This window comes from Amia ocellicauda, chromosome 5 (genome assembly GCF_036373705.1).
Source record: "Amia ocellicauda isolate fAmiCal2 chromosome 5, fAmiCal2.hap1, whole genome shotgun sequence".
Taxonomy (NCBI): domain Eukaryota; kingdom Metazoa; phylum Chordata; class Actinopteri; order Amiiformes; family Amiidae; genus Amia; species Amia ocellicauda.
The window spans coordinates 19,628,704-19,649,396 of record NC_089854.1 but is presented as its reverse complement, the minus strand read 5'-3'; the positions used below and the strand labels follow the sequence as shown (position 1 = coordinate 19,649,396).

Below are 20,693 nucleotides of genomic sequence, written 5' to 3'. Positions count from 1 at the left end.
GGTGTGGATGTGTGTCACTGCTGTAGTCTCTTACACACCATGGAAGTGTTTCATACAGAGACAATAGCTGTGTGTCCAGAGGCCAGGCTTGCTCCTTCCAAGAGCCCGTTCAGATATCGCAGTGACAGATTGGCGATGCGGGTCATTAGAAACCGCTGGGAAGTAATTAATGATGCAGCTCATTAGCAGAAAAGAATGAGGCTGAACGCTGGCTTTCAAATGTGTTGAGGCGTTAATAAAGAGTTCATATATATACAGCTTACACATAAACCTGTTTTCCTCAACATGCAGTGAGGGTTAATCTCCAGGGACACCAGTGCGTTTGATGAATATCTTTATTTGAGATGCTCAAAATGAAGCCCTTTTTGGTGCTCTCATCCTTTCTTTTCCTTCTTTCCCCACTACTCTGTATGAGTTCTCATGTCAGAGCTCACGCTGTGGTGAATAAAAACAGTAGATGTCTCTTAAACTTCTTTAATTTTAATTTAAATTTCTTTCATTGCAAACAGAACACAAACAGCGCATGTTTGTACAGACAGGAGGTCCTGATGAGAGAGTGCGGAATGATGCTGTCCATATGTTTGTCCCCCCATCCCCCCACTATGTGTGATCATGATAACAGACACGAAGCGTTTTACATGTCCCCCCCAGGGAAACAGGAAGAGGAAATTCAGTATTTACCCAGACACCGCTCTACAGCAGTCCCCTGCTCACCCTCTGACTGGGGGGGAAAGGGAGAGAGAGAGAGAGAACAAGGCCTTGTTGCTGAACTTCGCTCTTCAGACAAAACAAACGAATTACATCAATAGCAATATTAATGATGATAAAACATTTTAACTAAAATAATCACAATCAGAGAGAGAATGGCACATCAGAAAAATACAAGAAAACTAAAAGTCTTCATCAGAATTACACAGAATACATTCAGACGGGCTGTAACGGCGCCAGGGTCGGTTCTAGGACGTCAAGCGGCTTCAGAAACACAGACCGACGTTCGGCGGCACTTTCGGATGGTGCGGGTGGGGGGGTGTCATGTATCATTTTGAATAATGCATGCGTTTATGATTTATTTACTAGTTTTAAATGGTGCTGAGCATGAGACTCGCAGGATGCCGGGTCACAGAGACGCTTGTGGACCGAGCCCCGTGTTTCAGGGTGTTCTATTCAGAGACAGTTTGGATTACTTCAGTGAAAGAAAAAACAACGGCCCAAATGAATTGGATAACATAATTTTGCAATGTTGACATCACTATGTCCTCCCTCTCTGCTCCTCCTCTATTACCTCCTGCATTTCAAGGGAGAGACTGCTTCCACTCAGCTCAGTAGCCCCTCCACCCCTGCTGTCACAGGCTGAGACGAGTTGGGAGCTTCCACCTACAGCCACCGCAATACCATTGTATCGCTGTCTTGTTTTGGATAGCTGGTGGGGGGGGGGTGGTGGATCACAGGCTCAGGTAATTTATTCTGTAACAGTTAATTCTGTAACAGCTGTTGATGCATCTGGTCACAACAGGAACCTAAAATATAATCATCTCATAATCGGTCTTGCTGTATTCATGTCATATACATACGATACAGCTGGCTTCCTAACCGCACTCCCAAACCCCCGACCACACTGACGCATGGCTGCCAGGCTGCTCTGGCCCCCGGGGCACTCTCTCCTCACCGAGGACAAACAGGGACTGGGGCGTCCTGCCCAGGACACCTGCGCCACCGCAGCTCGATTCCCAGTCCAGCTGTCAACTGCCTCAGTGACACCTGCGCTGCATAAATTATTCTCCTCACCAGTCCTTTACTGTCTAGTCATGTTAACTTTTTCTGACTCATTTCAGCTGAAGGGTGGTGATAACTGTGTGGCCAATTAAGAATCCAATTAAGAATCCAATTAAGTAATGGAGAGCTCAGTTGAGAGGAGCTGGACAGGAGCGATGGAAGAGGCTATCAACCGTTCTTGAGACGTTCAGAGAGCAAACACAAATATCCATCTACATGCAATATAAATACACATTGGAGCCCTGTAGTACCCCAGAAGATACCCCCAGGGACAGTGCCGAGTTCCTTGGCTGCATGGAGTCCCTCCTCAGAGCGGCCCCACGCTGCGGTGAGGCACCAGAGCCGGTGCCGACTGGCCGGTGAGCGGCTGGGTTTTCTGAAGCCACTCGACACTGCAAACGCTACCTGTTGCTCCGACACTGCATCAGAGCCACAGTCCGCAGTTTACCTGCAAGGCAAGACCCCCGTGTGAAGAGGCGCGTCGGCCCGCGCGTCGCAAGGGCAACACACCCCCCAAAACATAGTTTATATTATACTGCATATACATCTATTTACACATTTACCATATATAAATTAAAATTGTGCAAAAAGGCTCACAAATTCATAGACTCTGGTTTTGTTTGTTAAAAAAAAGAAAAAAAAGAGCTCTCCGTGACGCCCCCCCAGGCCTCAGCTCTGAGAAATCCCATTCTGCTCGTAAAATAAGATGGAATAAAATCAAATGGAGTAAAAGAGCCGGCTCTCTGTGACTGTGTGGCGGTCCTGTGTTAGAGAGCTGGGGGTGTCAGGGAGCACAATGAGGCAAAGGTAATTGACTCAGTATCAGTTAGCTTTCCAAACAGCTGCTCATGCAATATGGCCACAACAGCGACGAAAAACAATCTGCTGATATTCAGTCTGGCGATATTAATATCAGGTACCTACACACATGTCACATGACCAGATTTCAATATTGTAAATGTGTGTATATATCTATCCACGTCAGATGAAACTGGTCAGCATAGGACGGATGTCCAGCAGGCATCATTGGACTCACAGCCACAGATGCAGCCAATGTCTGAGAAGCAAGCGAAGGGAGTCGTGCCTGGATAGCATCAGGTCTGAGTCAGCAGTATATTTAATTTATCAGCTGTATAAAAAAAAAGCCTAATTGATAAAACAATTACATTAATTTAGCATCCAAGATCTCCAGTAAATATATATATATATCTCTATGTGTATGTATACATGTTTATATATGTTCAGAAATGAGTGCCCTGTCCTTACATATATACACATGCGTCCACTCGTCCATCTCCCTTCGTGTGATGAAGGCACTGGCTGACAGCTCCCCGTAAAAAAGCACATGACATCAATCGTCATTTCAAAAACCAACAGCAACAGCAACAGCAACAGCAACAGAACATCACAGATACAATCAACCCACTTTGGTTCACACACTTTCTTTGCGAGAATCTTTTTAAAAATAAAACGTTTTGAATTGAAATTTGATACTTAATCAGGACCTACCACCACCCTAATCAGGTGATCAGCACAGACACCCCCCCCAGTTCCACGGCAGTCCACCGAGCCATTATTGTTCTTGTGCGTGTGTCTGTGAGCAAGAGAGCGAGTGCTCAGCTTCTCTCCCACAGCAGGCAGACAGACGGGGGGCGGCGTGTGGCCCGGCTGGGACCCCAACAGCGGCTGTTCGTTTGTGGCGACTCCTCCTAGGACAAGAGGACCCCCCCCAGAGTCTGAAGATGGAGTCTTGTTGTGCTTTCGCTCTTTCGTTCTTTACACCCTTCTTTCGGGGTTTGAGTCCAACAACAATCACAAAAAACAAAAACAAAAATAAAAATAACAAAACGATTCTAATCCTATGGCGACAGACAACTCGGCACTGGCGACACTATGCAGACATCACTCTGAATGGCAGGAGACAGTCAGGAATGTGTGTCCTGGTCCCATGGGGCTGTGTGTTAACTGGACACTCGCACTGAAGGAGTGATCAGTCTGCTGTTCATTTTGACACCTAAAGAAGCATTGGCAACAACATCTAAGACCCTGTTTCGTTTGTGTGTGTGTGTGTGCGTGAGTGTGTGTGTGTGTCTATGTTTTCCATTGTCTGTTCTCTATTTTTGCAATGACTGATGTTAGAAGCAAGTTATTTTTGTCGGTTTGTTTTTGCCGCAGTTTGCAGCTCATTACTGTGAGTCTTTTCTTGTTTTTGTTGACTTTTTTCTTGTTACATTAAAGAAATAAAAACGGAAAGATAAGAGTGAAAGGAAGTAAAGCCGGTGCAGTCAGTGCCTCCTCGCGGGCTCCGCACAGTGAAGCAGACGCAGCAGGCAGTGTTTCACCTCCAGGTGGCCACAGAGGGGGCTTGTGAGTTGTAAACACGCCCCGGCGCCGTGGCAATGGTCTAAAATCACTGAGACCCAGAGGACGCGCGTTTGGGGACACGCCCCTCTGCCTCAGCTAATCAGAACAGCGCCACTCACTGCTGCCAGGCCCCAGCATGCACTGCACCACACTGCACTGCGCCAGCCAGAGAGAGAGGCGAGAGCGAGGTATCACGATTGGTTGAACTGCCATCCAACCCGGTCAGAAGTTGCTCTCGGAGGTCTTTGGTGGAAACGCGTAGTACCGCGCCTTGTCCTCCAGCCTGATGTCCTCCGCCAGCGAGTTGGTGCCCCTGTCTGGTGCCTCCGGGGGCTGCAGGACGTGCTTGGTCTTGCCTGTGCCGTTCTGGTAGCTGCTCACCAGCTTGTGTTTCTCCCCGGCGGTGATGGCAGCGGAGGCGGAGCAGTCGGCTGTGTCTGCAGCAGAGTTGGCGGTGCTGCCGTTCTTGCCATGCGGAGTCTGGCTGTAGGTGTGCCGGTACTCCTCCTCGATGTCCTTCCCCAGCTTCCAGCGCTTCCAGTTCTTCAGCAGCTCTGACTGTACCTGTGACAGAGAGAGAGACACACAGAGACGGACAAAGAGACAGACAGAGAGAGGACACATTAAGAACAGGTGATGTCTTTATTAAAATCACAATAGCACCTCAAAACACACAGAAGAACAAACTGATTTTTTTTATTGAACATTTATATTAATAATAATCATCATCATAACTTTCAGTGTGGTGGCCCTGTGCTGAGGTACAGGCAAGAAACTCACCTCTGCGTTGACAAAGCAGTACAGGATGGCTACCAGCAGACCCTGTGGGGGGACGGGGGTACAGTCAGTAAGCATCACTAGTGACAGCGTGGGGGACAGTGTGGAAGACAGCGTGGGGGACAGCATGGGGGACAGCGCTGTCTTTATGTAAAACAACCCAACAGAAGGTGGGGCCAGAAGTCAGCCTGGGAAGCTCCATATGCCAGGAGCTGTTGTATCCTATACTAGGTATGGCAGGGGGTTGGAGGTCGGGGGTCAAGGGTCATATGGAGAGCTTGGCTGACCTGGAAGGAGTTCAAGAAGAGGTCAAAGAAGAGCTTGACGAGGCGCATGGGGCCCTGGGTGAAGTCGTCCGTCAGCGAAGCGAAGACCACCTCGTGCATCCCCAGCAGGGGGATCAGGGTGAGAGTGGACTTAGCTAGCCTGCAGAGAGAGGAGGAGGGGTGTGGAGAGAGGGCAGGGGAAAGGCGAGAGGAAGGAGGGTCTTAAGATCATCAGGAAGGTTCCAGATCAGCACCAATTCCACAGAGAGCCCGGCACAGCGCATGTTACCCCGGTGCACAAGCCCACCCTCACCTGAACTTGTAATCGGTGTATCTCATCTGATGCGATTGCAGCTTCGACACAAGGATCTGGATGATCCTGATGAAGATGAAGAAATTGATCTGGGCAAACGGAGAGAGAGATAGAGAGAGAGTGAGAGAGAGAGAGAGAGAGAGAGAGAGAGAGAGAGAGAGAGAGACACACACACAGAAGATGTGGTCATTAACTGCAGACTGCTGGACAACGCCGTTCTGGAACTTAGCGCTGAGGAACATTCCAGATTCCCAGAGCATCATTTGCAAGCTGGCTGTTGGCCGTGGGTAAATCCTCATGGATGCCTGACCAGCAGCAACGCTCCAGTGCAGGATTAAAGCGCAACCAGCTTGTTAATGGTGTGATTAATAGATATGGAGTTTGATTATGTAACGAAGCAGCTGGCAGTAGCAGAGACCTGCACTGGAGACAGTGTCTGACTGCCCCTGTCCACCCATCTACACACACAGCTGACATCAGCACAAAGGAATGTCCCGAGACAAGGCTGCGAAACAGGGAGGCAGCCCCTGCGAGGGGAACCCACACACAGGAAGGACCGCGGCGGTAAGGGAAACACACACACAAACACACACGCACACGTGAGCAACACACACACATGCGAGCAACACACACACACAGCCATGCACAAGAACATGCTTGCCTACTCACATGCACAGAGACAGAGAGAAAGGGACAGAAAGAAGATGGCAGAGACACAGATACACAGAGAGAGAGAGAGAGGAGAGAGACAGTAAGAAGAAGACAGAATGGGACAGGGGAGAGGACGAGTGAGACAATGCATGGAAAGGGAGAGAACGAGAGAGTGTGAGCTGAGAGAGATGGAGGGAAAGAGGTAGAGAGAGGGGAGGTGACCGAGAGGACAAGGGCATGGCCAGGTCAGGAAACTCACCAGGATGGCTAACATAGTGGTGGAGCGGATGACCCACCAGATCCCGATGTTGTTGTTCTGCTCCCAGCACCTGGCAGAGAGACGGGCAGGGTTTAACACAAGTTGGAAATCAGTCGCCACATCACTCCAGTCCAGGAACGAACCCAACGCCAGGTTTGAAGGGGATGTTGTGTGTGTGGACACTGCTTTAATTTATATAAACATGAGGGTCAGTTGCTCTGAATGTAGGGCAATGTTTTCTTTGTTGTTTTATTATTTATGTGGGTCCCTAGAGCAACAGGATAACAACACACCTCCAGCACTGCCACTGAGGCAACAGACAGACTGACTGAATGACTGAATGACTGACAGACTGACAGTCTGACAGACAGCTCTCCTGCTCTCTCTGGGAGGCGTCCTGTGGTCCATTTCTCTGAATTGCAGAACACTGTGACTGTTGTGTGAAAACATCCAGCACAAAAGCACCAGCAAGAGCAGACAATGTGGGGATTGTGCGCAGTGCGTTCGCCTGCCTTTACCCCCGGCTCCCTTCACAGCAGTGCTGATGCTATGCAGACGGGCCCAGATAGGCCTGCCCCAGTTTCCTGACAGTTATGAATGGCCTGTCATATGAGTGGCACAGGGTCTGCTGCCTGAGAAAAGCACTGGAGTGGCCTGTGGGTCATGCAGGGCTCAGAGCGGCTCTGGCACCGGGCAGGAACAGGACCAACCAGGAACTACCTGCTCCCACCTGCTCTGACTGAGAGCCTGGAGCTCGGGTTCAGGTGACTGCTGTCCCTACAAACCCGCGTCAATGGTCTCTAGGGCCTCAGGGACGGGTCTGCGGTTAGGGTTGAGGTGATGGGTATGGGCTGGGTCAGGGTGAGGTTGTAGAGAGGGAGAGGACTTACTCTGTGTTGTCATACAGGTACCTCAGCGTCACCCAGGGCACCACGAACAGCAGCGGGGCGACTGTGGAGCACAGAGCAAACAGTCACTACAGAGCAGCCTGGGAACCCCCCCACAACCGCAGTTATCACCAGGCACGGTTTCCCTCGGCACTCCTGACAGGCAGCAGTGGGAGAAGCCTTTAAACCCGCAGAGAGACGCGGATGACAGGAGCTGTCCTGCCCAATCTATTCACTTCAGTATTGATTTATCTGGTGACTGCCGCTCCCACATCGAGAGACACATACATTGGGGAATATAGGTGTACATCAGTAATAATGCTAACGATGGCACAGACATTATAATACAAATAATAATAATAATAATAATAATAATAATAATAATAATAATAATAATAATAATAATAATAATAATAATACAAAAACAGAACAGGGGGAGGCAGAGGAGAAAGAGGAAGGAGGGAGAGTGGCTCACCCCAGCCGATGCACAGGTAGATGTTGAAGTAGTTCCTCTCAGTGAACACGGTGACCAGCAGCAAGTTGTGAAGATAGATACCCTCCACCAGCAGCCAGTTGTAATTGGCCACGATGCTGTATTGCATCATCACCAGGGCGGTCCGGCAGCCCATCTGAGACTGAGTCTGAGAACACACAAAAACACACACACAGCCCTGAAGACCGGCGCAGTCATCAATTAAGTGTCGGTGTTGTGTCCCTGTGCTTGGAAACCCTGAGAGGAGTCTTGGATAAATGAAGACTGCACAGTACAGATGGTCATTTGGCAAATCCGTTACTGCAGTGTTCACTGTTCCCCTTAACTGTGTAGAGTTTAAAAACTACGAAATTGATTATGATGCTAACAGCAGAAACTTGCAGCTCTGTTACTGTGCTGCATTAGTGTCTGCAGGAGTCGGCATTACCCTGTTTTGACTGAGTGTGCTGCCCCTGGTGGTGGGGCAGGGTGGCGCACCTTGCTGTTGTTGATCCAGACCTCCAGCTCATCCTCGTGCTGACTGATGTTCATGGGGGGCATGTACAGCAGCTCATCCTTCACCAGTATGGACAGCGCGCGCAGGATGAAGGAGGCAAACAGGTTGATGTGGATGTAGTTCCTCATGCAGTGCAGCTTCCTGTGGGGGAGGACACATACAGTGCTGACACTGGGGTCCGATGAACAAGCACAGTGGGACCCCAGTGGAACTCCAAAAGAACTCCAACGGAGCCCCAATGGAACTCCAGTGGAACTTTAACGGAACACCAATGGAACACCAACGGAACCCCAATGGAGCCACAACAGAGCCACAATGGAGTCACAATGGAACTCCATTGACTCCCCAATGGAGCACTAACGGAACTCCAACAGAACCCCAATGGAACTCCAAAGGAACTTCAACGGAACAGTGGAACTCCAATGGAATTGCAATGGAACCCCAATGGATCTCCAACGGAACTACAATGGAACTCCAGTGGAACTTTAACGGAACACCAATGGAACAACAATGGAACTCCAGTGGAACCCCAACAGAACTAAAGAGGATGGAACAGAAGAGGAACAGAGCCAAGAGCAGCCAATGAGCAGACACACTCTTGCCAACTCTGTCCATGGCGTGATGTTTAGTTTACCTCTGAGAGACGATCTCTGGCACCAAACTGTGTCAACATCTGATCACATGCTGCCCACTGGCGAGGATTTTAATGCAGATTTTATTATGCTAAATATTAATTTATTTACTTTTTGTTTGTTTGTATTCCGTGTTTTGCTGGAAGTCAACAGGGGTGTTTGGGTTACTGTGTGCTCACTTTACAGTTCCCTTTGGATATAATTTATGTATAATTTACATTTTCTGTTTGTGTTCATGGAATGAATAAAAAGAAAATTATATTCCATCTCTGTCACACACACACTCTCACACACAGACACTCTCTCCTTCTTTCTCTCTCAGTGTCTCTGTTCCTCACCTGAACGCCAACAGGATGCCCAGAGCCAACACCAGAGCGGCCAGGGACAGAGAGTAGCCCACCGTGTACATCACTCGGAAGCCGTTCAGAATCTTCCCATACATCTGTGGGGTGACAGAGAGAAGCACAATCCCTCCATCACAATCATCCCTCTATCACAATCCTTCCATCGCTGACTGGGGGAGGACAGGGCCAGCCCCCAGCCCCACCACCAATGTCTGTTTCTCTCTTTAATTTAACAAATGCTTCACCCACACACCTCGTACAATAAAATTGAGGAACATCTGCCCACACACACACACACAAACCTGTACTAAACACCTTTACCCTCTACTAACTGGCCAAGAGGACAAGTTTCATGTTCAGACTGTCTACAGCTTCCCCCACCAATCCCACAGTTTGCCATGCCCAGCCTCACCTCGTCGTACTCGCCCTGGGTGCACTCGCTCATGTTCTTCGAGGGCAGCCATTGGCCGTCCGCTCCACACTCCCGGAACACATGGCCATGCTTGACTGAAACACACAGACACACCGGTTAGCTCACACACACAAATAGCACGAAAGGGAGAGAGAAGGACAGAGAGATCGTAACTGTTTCCTGGCTGTCAGCTGCTTTGAGTTCAAACAAACAAACAAACTATTCAGACAAACACACCAACCCCCTGCCTCACACACACTCCCCTGATCCCCCTGTCCTTGGAATGGCTTCCTCTCCTCTCCTGTCCCTCCTCTGCTGTGTCTCCTCAGCCCAGCGCATCACCGGGTGATTTATTGATATCATCCTGACTCTTAAAAGGTTCTTCTAAATCTCCTCAGACATTCTTTGCATTCTTCACATCTTCGTCCTGCTGCTCGCGCTGTGGCAGGATGTCTGAGACGCTCTGCAACATCCGCTCCAAACTCCTGGCTCTGAAGGCGAGCCACACAGCACGTGTCACTGAAGCAGGAGCCCCACAAGCCACTAAACTACACTGCACTACCCCAAAGAAGGACCGGGGGTGGGGAGTCTTCTTGGTTTGAAATTCAGAGGGATGACGTCAACTAAATGAGCTCACACACTCTGAGCCCTGCTAGAGAACAGTAGCCCTGTTTAGGACTCAGATCATGCCCTACTGAAGAGGCTGGCCAGGGAGGGGGTTTTGGGAAGCCCCGGAATGGCTGTGGTGCCAGGGCTCTGTGTGTTACCTTGTGAGTGCCATGGCAGATACCAGGGGCAGGACACGTTCACCACGGTGTTGGGCTGCCCATCTGGCCAGCAGGCGAACCGGTCCAAGGTACGATTACACACTAGACCTGCGTAGGTGGAGGAGAGGACAGAAAGTTAAAAAGTGAAAGAAGAAAAAAGACCAAGAGGACGATGAGTGAGCAAAGGAGACGAGGAGACAGGCCAGTGGGAGGGAGCAGAGTCAGTTCAGCATCTAATAGGAGCATGAGATTATCAGGGAGTTTGCAAACAAGGGGAGGCCATTCTACCCATGATGCTCGCTGGGTGTCTATACTACAGTGTGTGCAGATGCGCTGAAGTCATCGGTAAAATGACATCTCAGAGGAGGGAGACCTCCTGCTCACTGCTGTCGGCACGGTGATCAAAGCTACGGAGCCGAATTGGGGGGGGGACTGACAGCCAGCACACCTCCGCTGTCAGTAAAGACAGAGGGAGAGAGAGCTAGAGAGGGACTATTAATAACACACTGCCAATGAGATGGCATTCTCTGCAGCTATGTTCTTGCTCACACTCAGATCGGCGCAGTGCCGTGCCGTGGCTGAGTGTGAACGCTAAAGGTCAGTGCCGCAGTGCCACTATTGCTATCAGCACTGCTATGTCCCTGTGGGTAGGGGAGTGCCGGTGGCGAGGTGGGGCTGAGCCCGTGGGGAGAAGAGGGGTCTTCTGTCTGACATTAAAGTGAGATGGAGGGGAGAGGAGAGACAGGAAAGGAATGAAGAGGAGGGTGGGGGGGTGGTCTCACCAGTCGCGGGAGGCTCGATGGTGTTGTTGTGGTGGCACTCTTCCTTGTAGCTTTCCCAGCCGTCAATCAAGTTCCTCAGAATTTGAGCTGACAGGACCTGCTGAAGAGAACCAGCCCCCTGCGTCACATGACTCTGGGAAAGCGGCGCCAGGGCAGACCCTCCCTGCCGTATCTGGACCGAGTGGCCAGCATCGTACGCCGTAGCTTGGGAGGGACCTTGCCAGCCGCACAGTCCAGATGCAGTCTGGGGTTGGACACCTCTGTGCATCAACAAGCATCATGACAAGGGAACCACAAACTACCTCCTAATGCCAAGACCGGTGCGGGTGTAGTCTGACATACAGACACAGCCCGGGGCCAGAGGGAGCTGCCACACATAGCTTTATAGAATCAGAATAGAATCAGCACCCTCTACTAAACATCTTGGGATCTGCTGTGGTATAAACAGCCGCCTCTGTGCTGAGCTGCTGGTATTCACTCATTATAATATGGCAGCTCTGAGTGTCCAGACCTCCCACCGCCGGCACAACACACAGGGGATCAATCCGATGAATCTCTTCATATAGGAAGTGGCTCTTAAAGGCTGCTATGTTAAGTGGACAGTAGAAATCAATGGTGGTGGGGGGGGGCTTAGATGCATGGCCGCATCCTGCGCAGTCAGTATGAACTCTGTGAGGAAAGTGTGACACTTTATGCAGCTAAATTCACACCTTGATCTTCAGCAAAGATGTAGAGAAAATCATTTCATGAGATAACAGCAAAAAAGAAGAAAAGAAAATGAATATTCTGCCGTGATTATAACTGTGCAGACCGACTGAGACACATCCGACACCACTGCTGTCGTCTGGCTGCATAGAGGACGGATATCTGCATGTGGACGCAATGGTGAAATAAAAACAGGAACCCAGGAGGAGGAAAAAAGGGTGGAAGTAATGAGGAGAAGATAGAGAGAGGGCGACGGCCGCAGGGTGCCACTCACCTGGGTGTTGATCTGGAGTAAAAGCAGAGTTAGGAGGAGGAAGAGCTGTGACATCCCTTAGTCCTGCTGCCAACGATGCTGGGTGTGGGGTGGGGGGGTCACCTCATAGGGGGGCGTCACTGGGGCTCACAGCAAACCCTGCACGGCAACAGAGACGGAGCACAGTCACGGCACAGTCAGCAGGGCAACAGAGTGGACAGGGACACCTGACACAGCAACAAAGACAGAGCACAGCGTCACTGCACACCTGGTACAGCAACAGAGACACACGGCACAGTCGGCACAGCAACACGCAGGCACACCCTGCACAATATCACACTGCACACCCCGAGCCACACATAATATCACACTGCACACCCCAGGCAACACACAAAACCACACAACAACATCCCTGTCCGCTTGGCACACCCTGCACAACAAACACAAGACACAATATAGAATAACTGTCCAATCTGCACAACAAACAATGCAAACCTGGTTCTACAACACAACATTACTGCACACCCCGCTCAGAAACACAGACAACTCTACTGCTGCACGCTCTGCACGATTTCATAGCCACGGTGACAGATCTGTGCCCTGCGCTGAACACACGGGTCGGGCTGGACTGCCGACACAGACTCTTCTTGTTTAAAATGATTAGAGAAGATCCGACAAGATCAGACAAGGTCTCCCAGATCAGCTGATAACAACACACAGACACAGACACACACATACACACGGCAATCAGCCAGCGGCCTCACAGGAGACCCTCGCAGGTCTGACCCCAGCTGCTCCCTGTCGGAGCTGTGATGCCCAGCAGGGGAAAAGGCTAACAGACATGGAGACAGTGGTAATGGCCGTGGGGAGGGCATTGGTGGTGGAGGACGGCTGCCTGTACACAGATCAGGGGTATACAAAGCCAGTTATTACAGACGCCAATCTGGGCAGGGTGTGCTTGGGGCGCATGGCGGTGAAACAGCAGAGTGAGTGATGCGAACAGCCCATAGTAAAATTGCACTGATTCAACGTATTACATGCATTACTAGTACTCATATTGTTTATTTTGATTTCCCCTTTGCCTGTTTTCCTTTAGCACTTAACGATGCCTCACTTACTAGCTTTTACTATCTAGGATGTAGGACTTGTCTTGTTTACTGTATATTTCCTATACACTTGTGTAAATTGGAATTTGTAAACTGTACTGTTTTTTGGCACTTTGTATTGCTATCATGTTTTGTAAGTCGCCCTGGATAGGGGCGTCTGCCAAGAAATAAATAATAATAATAATAATTGAGGACCAACCTACATCGTGCCCTCCTGGTTATCAGTAACAGCAGAGTCATAAATCACAGACATCCCACAGTGTCAAGGATAGAGCCACTTTAAAATGCATTTTAGTGGAGCTCCTTTTGCATTCACAACCGTTTTCTGTTCCTTTTTTAATGTACATTTTTACTGCAGTTTTAATATATAAACTACAAACAAAAAAGCAGTAATAGTAATAGGTCAGTTTCTAAGGTGTTTTTTTCACTACTTAAAGAACAATATCAGTATTATGTTCTACAGTATTAAAATCTGCAATGGACAAAAACTAATGAGTGCATTTACTATATTGTCTGGATGCCTTACTGTAGTATATTTACAGTGTATTGGTTTTCATGGGTGAAAGTACAGACTGCCTCTCTCCCTCTCTCCCTCCCACTCTGTCTCTCTCGCTCCCTCTCTCTCTCTCTGACAGAGCTGTCATCACTCCCTTCTCCGTTCGAGAAGACCCAGGAGCTCCACACATTCCTGGGAGGGTGTCTGAAAGCTGGGTGGCAGTTGCCCACCCCACCCCCCCCGGGATCGCTCCCTATCTCTGGGCCGCCCTCCCCGGTCCCGTCAGAGTCTCATTCCGCATCTGCTCTCCAATCCCAGCTCAAGACTGTTCGCCTTGCCTTGGCTTCCTGAACACGTTGGTTTGTTTTTTATTTTGTTTTACTTGAACTCGGCTTTTGACTGCAGGCCAAATCCGCAACATACATGAAATGTCAAGAGGTATCGTTTAAACAAAGAGAACAAATACAAAATAAAACTGGAATTAATGAATGAGCAGTGAAACCTAGAGACAGAGAGAGAAGTCAAGCAACAAACGCCCCTTTCTGACCACAATCAAATAGTCCTACACTTAAAACGATTGACACACAAACAACAACCACAACCTCCAACAAACGAATTAACTCAAAAACTCAAAAACTCATACATGTGGACAGAGGGTAGCACAGAGGAATTCAAGAAACAGGTGAGCGGCCCAGAAACTGAAGACATGCTAAACTATTTTCATTACACAGAATATGAGAGTAATAAAATGGGAATACACCTGGCAGTTAAAAAAATACATTATATTTTCATATAAGCCAAAAGAACTAAGCTCAACATTCGTAATTGGGGCATCCAGTGGGTTTTGATCATTTTTAATTATTCAGTGTTTCATCAACTGGATGGTATACATTTTCAAAGTTGTTATTCCAAATTGTGATGTTTTGGATTGCCAAATGTTTTTCATTTTTTGAGTTTTTTTAGAGTCTCCCGGAAAGGGATGCCCCAATTACCTGGCAGGAGCTGATCAAGCAGATCCGCAAACAGAAGCCCCAGAAAGCCAGTGACCCGACTGCATCAGCCATGAGATGCTGAAGCACAGCAGCCCTGAGCTGCAGGGGGCGCTGCTCAAACTCTTTAACCTGGTGCTGAGGGTTGGGTGTTTCTCTGAGATCTGGAGTCAAGGACCGATCGCCGCGATTCATAAGAGTGGAGACAAATTGGACCCCAACAACTACCGGGGCATCTGTGTGAGCAGCAACCTGGGGAAGGTGTTCTGCAGTATCATCAACACCCGGATACCGGCCTTCCTTACTGAGCACAGTGTCTTGAGTAAGAGTCAGATTGGCTTCCTCCCAAAACACCACACGCTCAATCATACTTACACCCTACACACCCTCTTAGACAAACACGTCCACAAAAAAATAAGAGGTAAAATATTTGCTTGCTTTATTGACTTTGATTTGATTCAATCTGGCACAAAGGATTATTTTATAAACTTCTACAGAGTGGCGTAGGGGGTAAAGTTTATGACATCATTAAATCAACGTATTCTGAGAACAAATGCGTAGTAAAAATTGGCAACTCAAGAACAGAGTTCTTCACACAGGGGCGCGGGGTGAGGCAGGGCTGCAGTCTGAGCCCAACACAACATCTACATCAATGAGTTGGCCAAAGTGTTGGAGCGGTCTGCAGCTCCTGGCCTCACTCTCCACGATAAAGAGATCAAGTTCCTGCTCTACGCAAATTACCTGGTGCTGCTGTTGCTCACAGAACAGTGTCAGACCTGGGCCCTGACAGTCAATCTGGAAAAGACCAGAGTTATGGTTTTCTAGAAAAAAAAGCCAGATCCCAGGGACACAGGTACTGCCTCATGCTGGGCAGCACAGTGCTGGAGCACAGGACCAGCTACAGCTCCTGGGCCTGACCCCCAGTGCCTCAGGGAGTTTCAAACAGGACACCAACACACTAACAGAAAAAGCATGTCTGTCTTTCTACGCCATAAAAACAATTAGCCCAAACAAAAATACCCATACATACAAATCTGGATGAACATTTTCCAATAAATTATCCAGTCACTCCTCCTTTACAGGAGTGAGGTATAGGCTCCCTCACAAACCCCACCTATACAATACAGTTCTTGAGTTCTGCAAGCACATCCTGCAGGTCCACGGGAATGCCCCCAACACAGAGCACAGCAGAGCTGGGTCTGTTTCCCCTGCTGATCCCCATCCAGAAGAGGGCAGTGAAGTTCCCCCCCTCCTACCACCACAAAGCACTACTGAGCAACCAGCTCTCCCCGGAGCAGGACCCTCTGGGCAAGCTGGCTCTGAGGCTCACGACCCTGAGCTGCACGGACATGGGAGAGCCCCAGGGCCAGAGCTCCACAAAACTAAATAAAATTAATAGATAAACTAAATAGGAATATTACATTTGCAGAATACCTAAAAATCAAAAACCCAACAGAAAGACAAACATTGACAAGGTACAGACTAAGTGACCACAGCCTGATGATTGAAAAGGTGCGACACAGAAGAAAATAATTTCTGAACCATATCAGATAATCCACACTCTTTCCAGAAAATCCCATCCTTCTGGGAGAGAAAGAGAACACTGCTAGTATAGCAGCCAAACATTTGTCTGCCTGCCACAGCCAGAGGGACAGTGGGTGGACAGTGGGTGGACAGTGTATTATATTATTAATAAATATTATTAGTACTATTTACTATGATATAAATTAGTTTTATGCATTGAAATGTACATAATCATACTATTATCAATGATTTTCTTTTTATTATTAATTCATTTAATGTTTAATCTATGTATTTTATTTTTATTTTTACTTTTTTTCTATAATATATTTTCTTGTTTTTGTGTATCAATTGTATCACATGCTGTGGCAATACTTGTATACAAATGTCATGCAATTAAAGCTTGCATTGAAAACTGAGAAACAGAAGGAGAGAGGGGAGAAAGAAACAGAGAGAGAGAGAGAGAGACAGAGATGTGGGATGAGGGGGTGGGGGTGCTGGTCTGTGGGGCCTGTCCGTGGACACCGATTGTTTAGCTATAAACATGCCTGAATGGTAAACAGCTTTCCCAAGGAAATGCGCGTCCGAAATCGAGCGCCTGGAGTATTAATAGATATCTGGAGGCACAGCTTGTTTATTTAAAACTGCGTCCCCTTCCCCCCACCCCTCCGCCCTGTATCACTCCATCACAAGCACTTTCACTCTGGAAACAAAGGACACTCCAGACCCTGCACTCCCTGCGAGCAGAGCCGTGTCTCGCCCTTAATTCGTAGGAACGCCATTACAGTATTCACGCCATGACAGCCAGGCCCGAGACTCTGCCGGCTCTCTACTGATCCCCAGACGCTGACCACGACACAGACGTACAGATCACGTTGTATCCACAGACTCTATCAAGGCTGTTTCAACAATATTGTTGCGTTTTGTTGGGTCATAATTTAGGAGCAAGGACACACTGATCCTGCTCTTGTTGTGAGCGGTGTCCTGTTGGCCACATTGGGAAGCATTGTGTGTTACAGTGGTGACCCTGCTGCTTGTGCTCAGGCTTGTGTTCAGAGGCTTCCCCCAGCTCAGTTTACAAGAAAGCAGAAGGATTTTCCATATGACTGGGTAATCGCATGGAAAAACAATCCAGAGGCCAAGAACTGTCTACAGAGACACTGGAAAAGAAGCCCGTGTTTATCTGGAAACAAGAGCGTCTCCTCTGAGACCCGGCGGTTTCCCACAAACCGACCTGAGTACTGGCGTTCAGATACCGCGCTGATTTACAGCTGGTCCGCACAGAGAGCCTGGCACAGCTGTCCCGAAAGGCCTCAATGGGAGGTGCCCAGCCTGGGAGTGGGCAGCCCCGGTCAGTGCCCTGTCCTGCTGTGAAGACAAGGACGCCTGAGCTGAGCCCCCAGGTGTGTCGCTTGGTGCGGCGCCTCTCACGTACCTGCAGCGGCAGTCCGGCCCAGGTCCAGGTGCGTTTCAGCTGAAGTCGGAGAACGAAACGAAATCTGAAACGTTTCTGCAAAAAACACCTTTACCATGGAAACATTTTTGGCGAAAACGTTTCAAATTCCATTCTGTTCCAGTCTCTTGGCATGGAGTACTGCCGGCGTTCCAAGTTAAGTTGGAGAAAAGAGAGAAAACAAGAAGAAAAAACACAACAAAACAAAAACCAAGATCCGGGGCTTTTCGCGGGCGAGCACGTGGAACACATTTGCGCGGCCTCTTGGCTTTTGTGCGGCGAAACTGGAGAGAATTAAATAAATCCGAAACACACTTAATTTTTATGTTCTGTGAAATGGCCCCTCGGTGGCCAGACAAAGTGAGCTACTCCTGACAGGAGAAAGAGCGATTCTCTGCGGCAGCCGCTCCAGTTCCCGGGATTTATGACACTTGGCCCGCGGTCTGTATCGCGGGGGAAGATAATATCACAGAGAAAACAGCTTCAGGAAAAAGACCGGCTCAGTCATTAATGAACACAGGATGTAATAATCTCTGTTTTACAGACCTCCAGATACAGATCGCAGTCCTCCAACCACAGCCCAGCGGCTCGGGATCGGCGCCCAACAGCACGTGTCGGTGGAAACCGTCCTGCCCGAACCAGGAGCGGCTCCTCTCCCCCCCGAGAACACCACACTTCAGCTGAGGGGCTGCAAGGTGCACCTGACCAGCCGGACAGCAGCCCTCGAGCACTGACCACGACGAATGCCACGCCAACGCGGGGCTGATTTGCAACAGCACACACACTTATAAAACCATGCAAATACCTTCATTTGCCATTCTCCTATTAATCTATAACCATGAACCAAACATTTAAATAAGGAAATTCTGGAGTAAGGACTCAAAGCACCGGGTATGTTTGTTAATCTCAATGTAAATCACACAGGAGTGAAACAGCAGCAACAACATGGCCATGAAGACCACCTTTCACCCCCCGCCTCCTGTGGTTTTCTGGCAGCAGAGCACAGCGCACATCCGAGCACCGGGACGAGGCAGCGTCCATTAATAATGGCAGAGCTAATTTACCATAGAAACCTTTTAGTGGCAACAGGGTTCTGAGGGACAGACAGGCAGCTCTGTGAGGAGTGAGTGAGTGTGTGTGTGTGTCCATTTGTGCCTGGGTCCAGAGTGTATTTTGTAGGTATCTGTGCCCCAGTGTGTATGAGTCTGTGTGCGTGTGTTGGTGTGTGTGTGCAGCTCATATAAAGACCCAGAAAACACATATAAAAATAATGTCCATATCTGGTTTTCCATATCCCAGCAGAGCTGCGCTTATCAGTGAGAATAATGAGCGCATTGACCGGAGGAGCTGGGCTACATCAACAAGCATGATAATTACAGCTGATAATATTCAAATGCACTAATAGGCATTGCATGGGACATGCGCACAAGACAAACCGATGGACAGGATGAGAGACGGACGGAAAGTAGGTGGCACTGGCGTCTCTCCACTCCACAGCAAAGTGTCAATAACGGCTCAACTTGCTCATTGTTCAAGTGGACCAAATGCTGTATTTTAAACCGCTCTCTTGCTGTGTCTCTGTCATTGTACGTTCATAACTTGCTCACAGCCTGGCCCTCCGCTCAGATACACCAGGGCCACATGTCACAGCCTGGCCCCCCAGCTCTGACTCGAAGCCCACTATAGCTTTGACCCCCTGGACCTCCTGTAGTGAAAGCCTGTTTGGATTCTGTCACCCCAGGGCCAGGGTCATCCCGGCTGGGTATCTCAGGGCTGAGACTCCCCAAAAAGATTAGGAATCTGCTGTAGGGGTGGGTTATGTATTTGTGTATGTGTGTGGGAGCGATGGTGGCCATCCACTCTGCTGACCCAGCTTTGTCCGTGTTGCACAAACGGGCCCCAAGCTCCATGGGACCTGTGGAAATGAGCAGCTGATCGGCGTCCTGACACAGCGGCGGGGCAGAGAGCGTCCCTGGCTGCGCCGGGGATACAGCAGCCCTCCTGATCTCAGATGTGATCTGACCACAAGCGGCTGTTTCCCAAAAGACATGTCTATGCAAGCTGGTGCCTCGAACCCACAGCGGCGCCCACGCACACAACACAGACGACCAGCAGTGCTGGGACAACAATCTCTGCATCTCTCATCTTGATTAACACCCCGACCGAGCTACAGCAGTTCAGTTCTCTCTCACACACACGTTCATTCTTTTTGCGGACAGTGATAACAACCCCTGCACACTCTAGACGTTATCTCTAGAACGGGAGGAAATCTCCTACACAACTGGGTCTGAAGAAGCTTAGATCAGCTCTTCTCAGATGCCGAATCCCCCAGGCAGGCACTGTGGCTGTGAGATCTGCAGAGCAGAGCAGGTTTTGGAAGTGTTTGTGGCCGCCGCCGTGTTCGTAAGCAGAGAGAGGCCGTATCCCAGAAGCCTTGCTGCTGAGGGTGGACCCAAGCCTGTAGCCGCGCTGTGGTTCAGCAGGGTGACTTCCTGTGGAGAGGCCTGGGCCTGAGCCACGGAGATGGGGGGGGCGTCAGAGCCTCTGTTGAACGGCAGCACCAGAGCCCTTCTCTTCTTGTCCTGTCGCATCACCCTCCTCACCTCCCTCCAGTGAAGCGGTTCTGTGAATAAACCACCGGTCACAGTTGTGCCGAATCCCCGGGCTGAGCAGGAGACCGAGGTGGGGAGAGAGAGCAGAGCCAGAGACACCGATAATAAGGAGACAGCCCCCGCCACGCCCCTATTCAGACATTTTCACAGAGTCATTCACAGTGCTGTCTTTTGAGTTGTAATCATTATTCTGAGTCACGCTCAATGCGATTGAACTGCTGAGAACCTTCACACGAATTGTGTGTTTATTTCAATTGAATTGTTTGACTTCTCACCTACAGCATCTGTTTCTGTTATTTCTTCAGTTCTTTATTTTTACAGAGATTTCATAGAAGAAGTCTT

At 49.2% G+C, this 20,693-nt stretch overlaps 1 protein-coding gene across 3 annotated transcripts in view; it reads right to left on the bottom strand.

Annotated features, from left to right (window-relative positions):
* Positions 1-460: 460 nt before the first annotated feature.
* Positions 461-20,693, bottom strand: part of gcgra (glucagon receptor a) — a 45,567-nt gene continuing 25,334 nt past the window's right edge. Inside the window, exons 1-14 of one of the 3 annotated variants that reach the window (XM_066704160.1) lie at positions 17,722-17,784; positions 12,196-12,333; positions 11,217-11,316; positions 10,435-10,542; positions 9,668-9,762; positions 9,250-9,353; positions 8,261-8,420; positions 7,766-7,931; positions 7,294-7,354; positions 6,404-6,473; positions 5,494-5,582; positions 5,202-5,340; positions 4,918-4,959; positions 461-4,701 (exon numbers count right to left, since the gene is read on the bottom strand). In XM_066704160.1, coding sequence (XP_066560257.1) covers positions 4,360-4,701; positions 4,918-4,959; positions 5,202-5,340; positions 5,494-5,582; positions 6,404-6,473; positions 7,294-7,354; positions 7,766-7,931; positions 8,261-8,420; positions 9,250-9,353; positions 9,668-9,762; positions 10,435-10,542; positions 11,217-11,316; positions 12,196-12,249 — 1,530 coding nt within the window. In that variant the 5' untranslated portion in view covers positions 12,250-12,333; positions 17,722-17,784 and the 3' untranslated portion in view covers positions 461-4,359. Of the gene's footprint in view, positions 4,702-4,917; positions 4,960-5,201; positions 5,341-5,493; positions 5,583-6,403; positions 6,474-7,293; positions 7,355-7,765; positions 7,932-8,260; positions 8,421-9,249; positions 9,354-9,667; positions 9,763-10,434; positions 10,543-11,216; positions 11,317-12,195; positions 12,334-17,721; positions 17,785-20,693 lie in introns of those variants that run through there. The other 2 variants (XM_066704162.1, XM_066704161.1) reach the window with 2 other exon arrangements.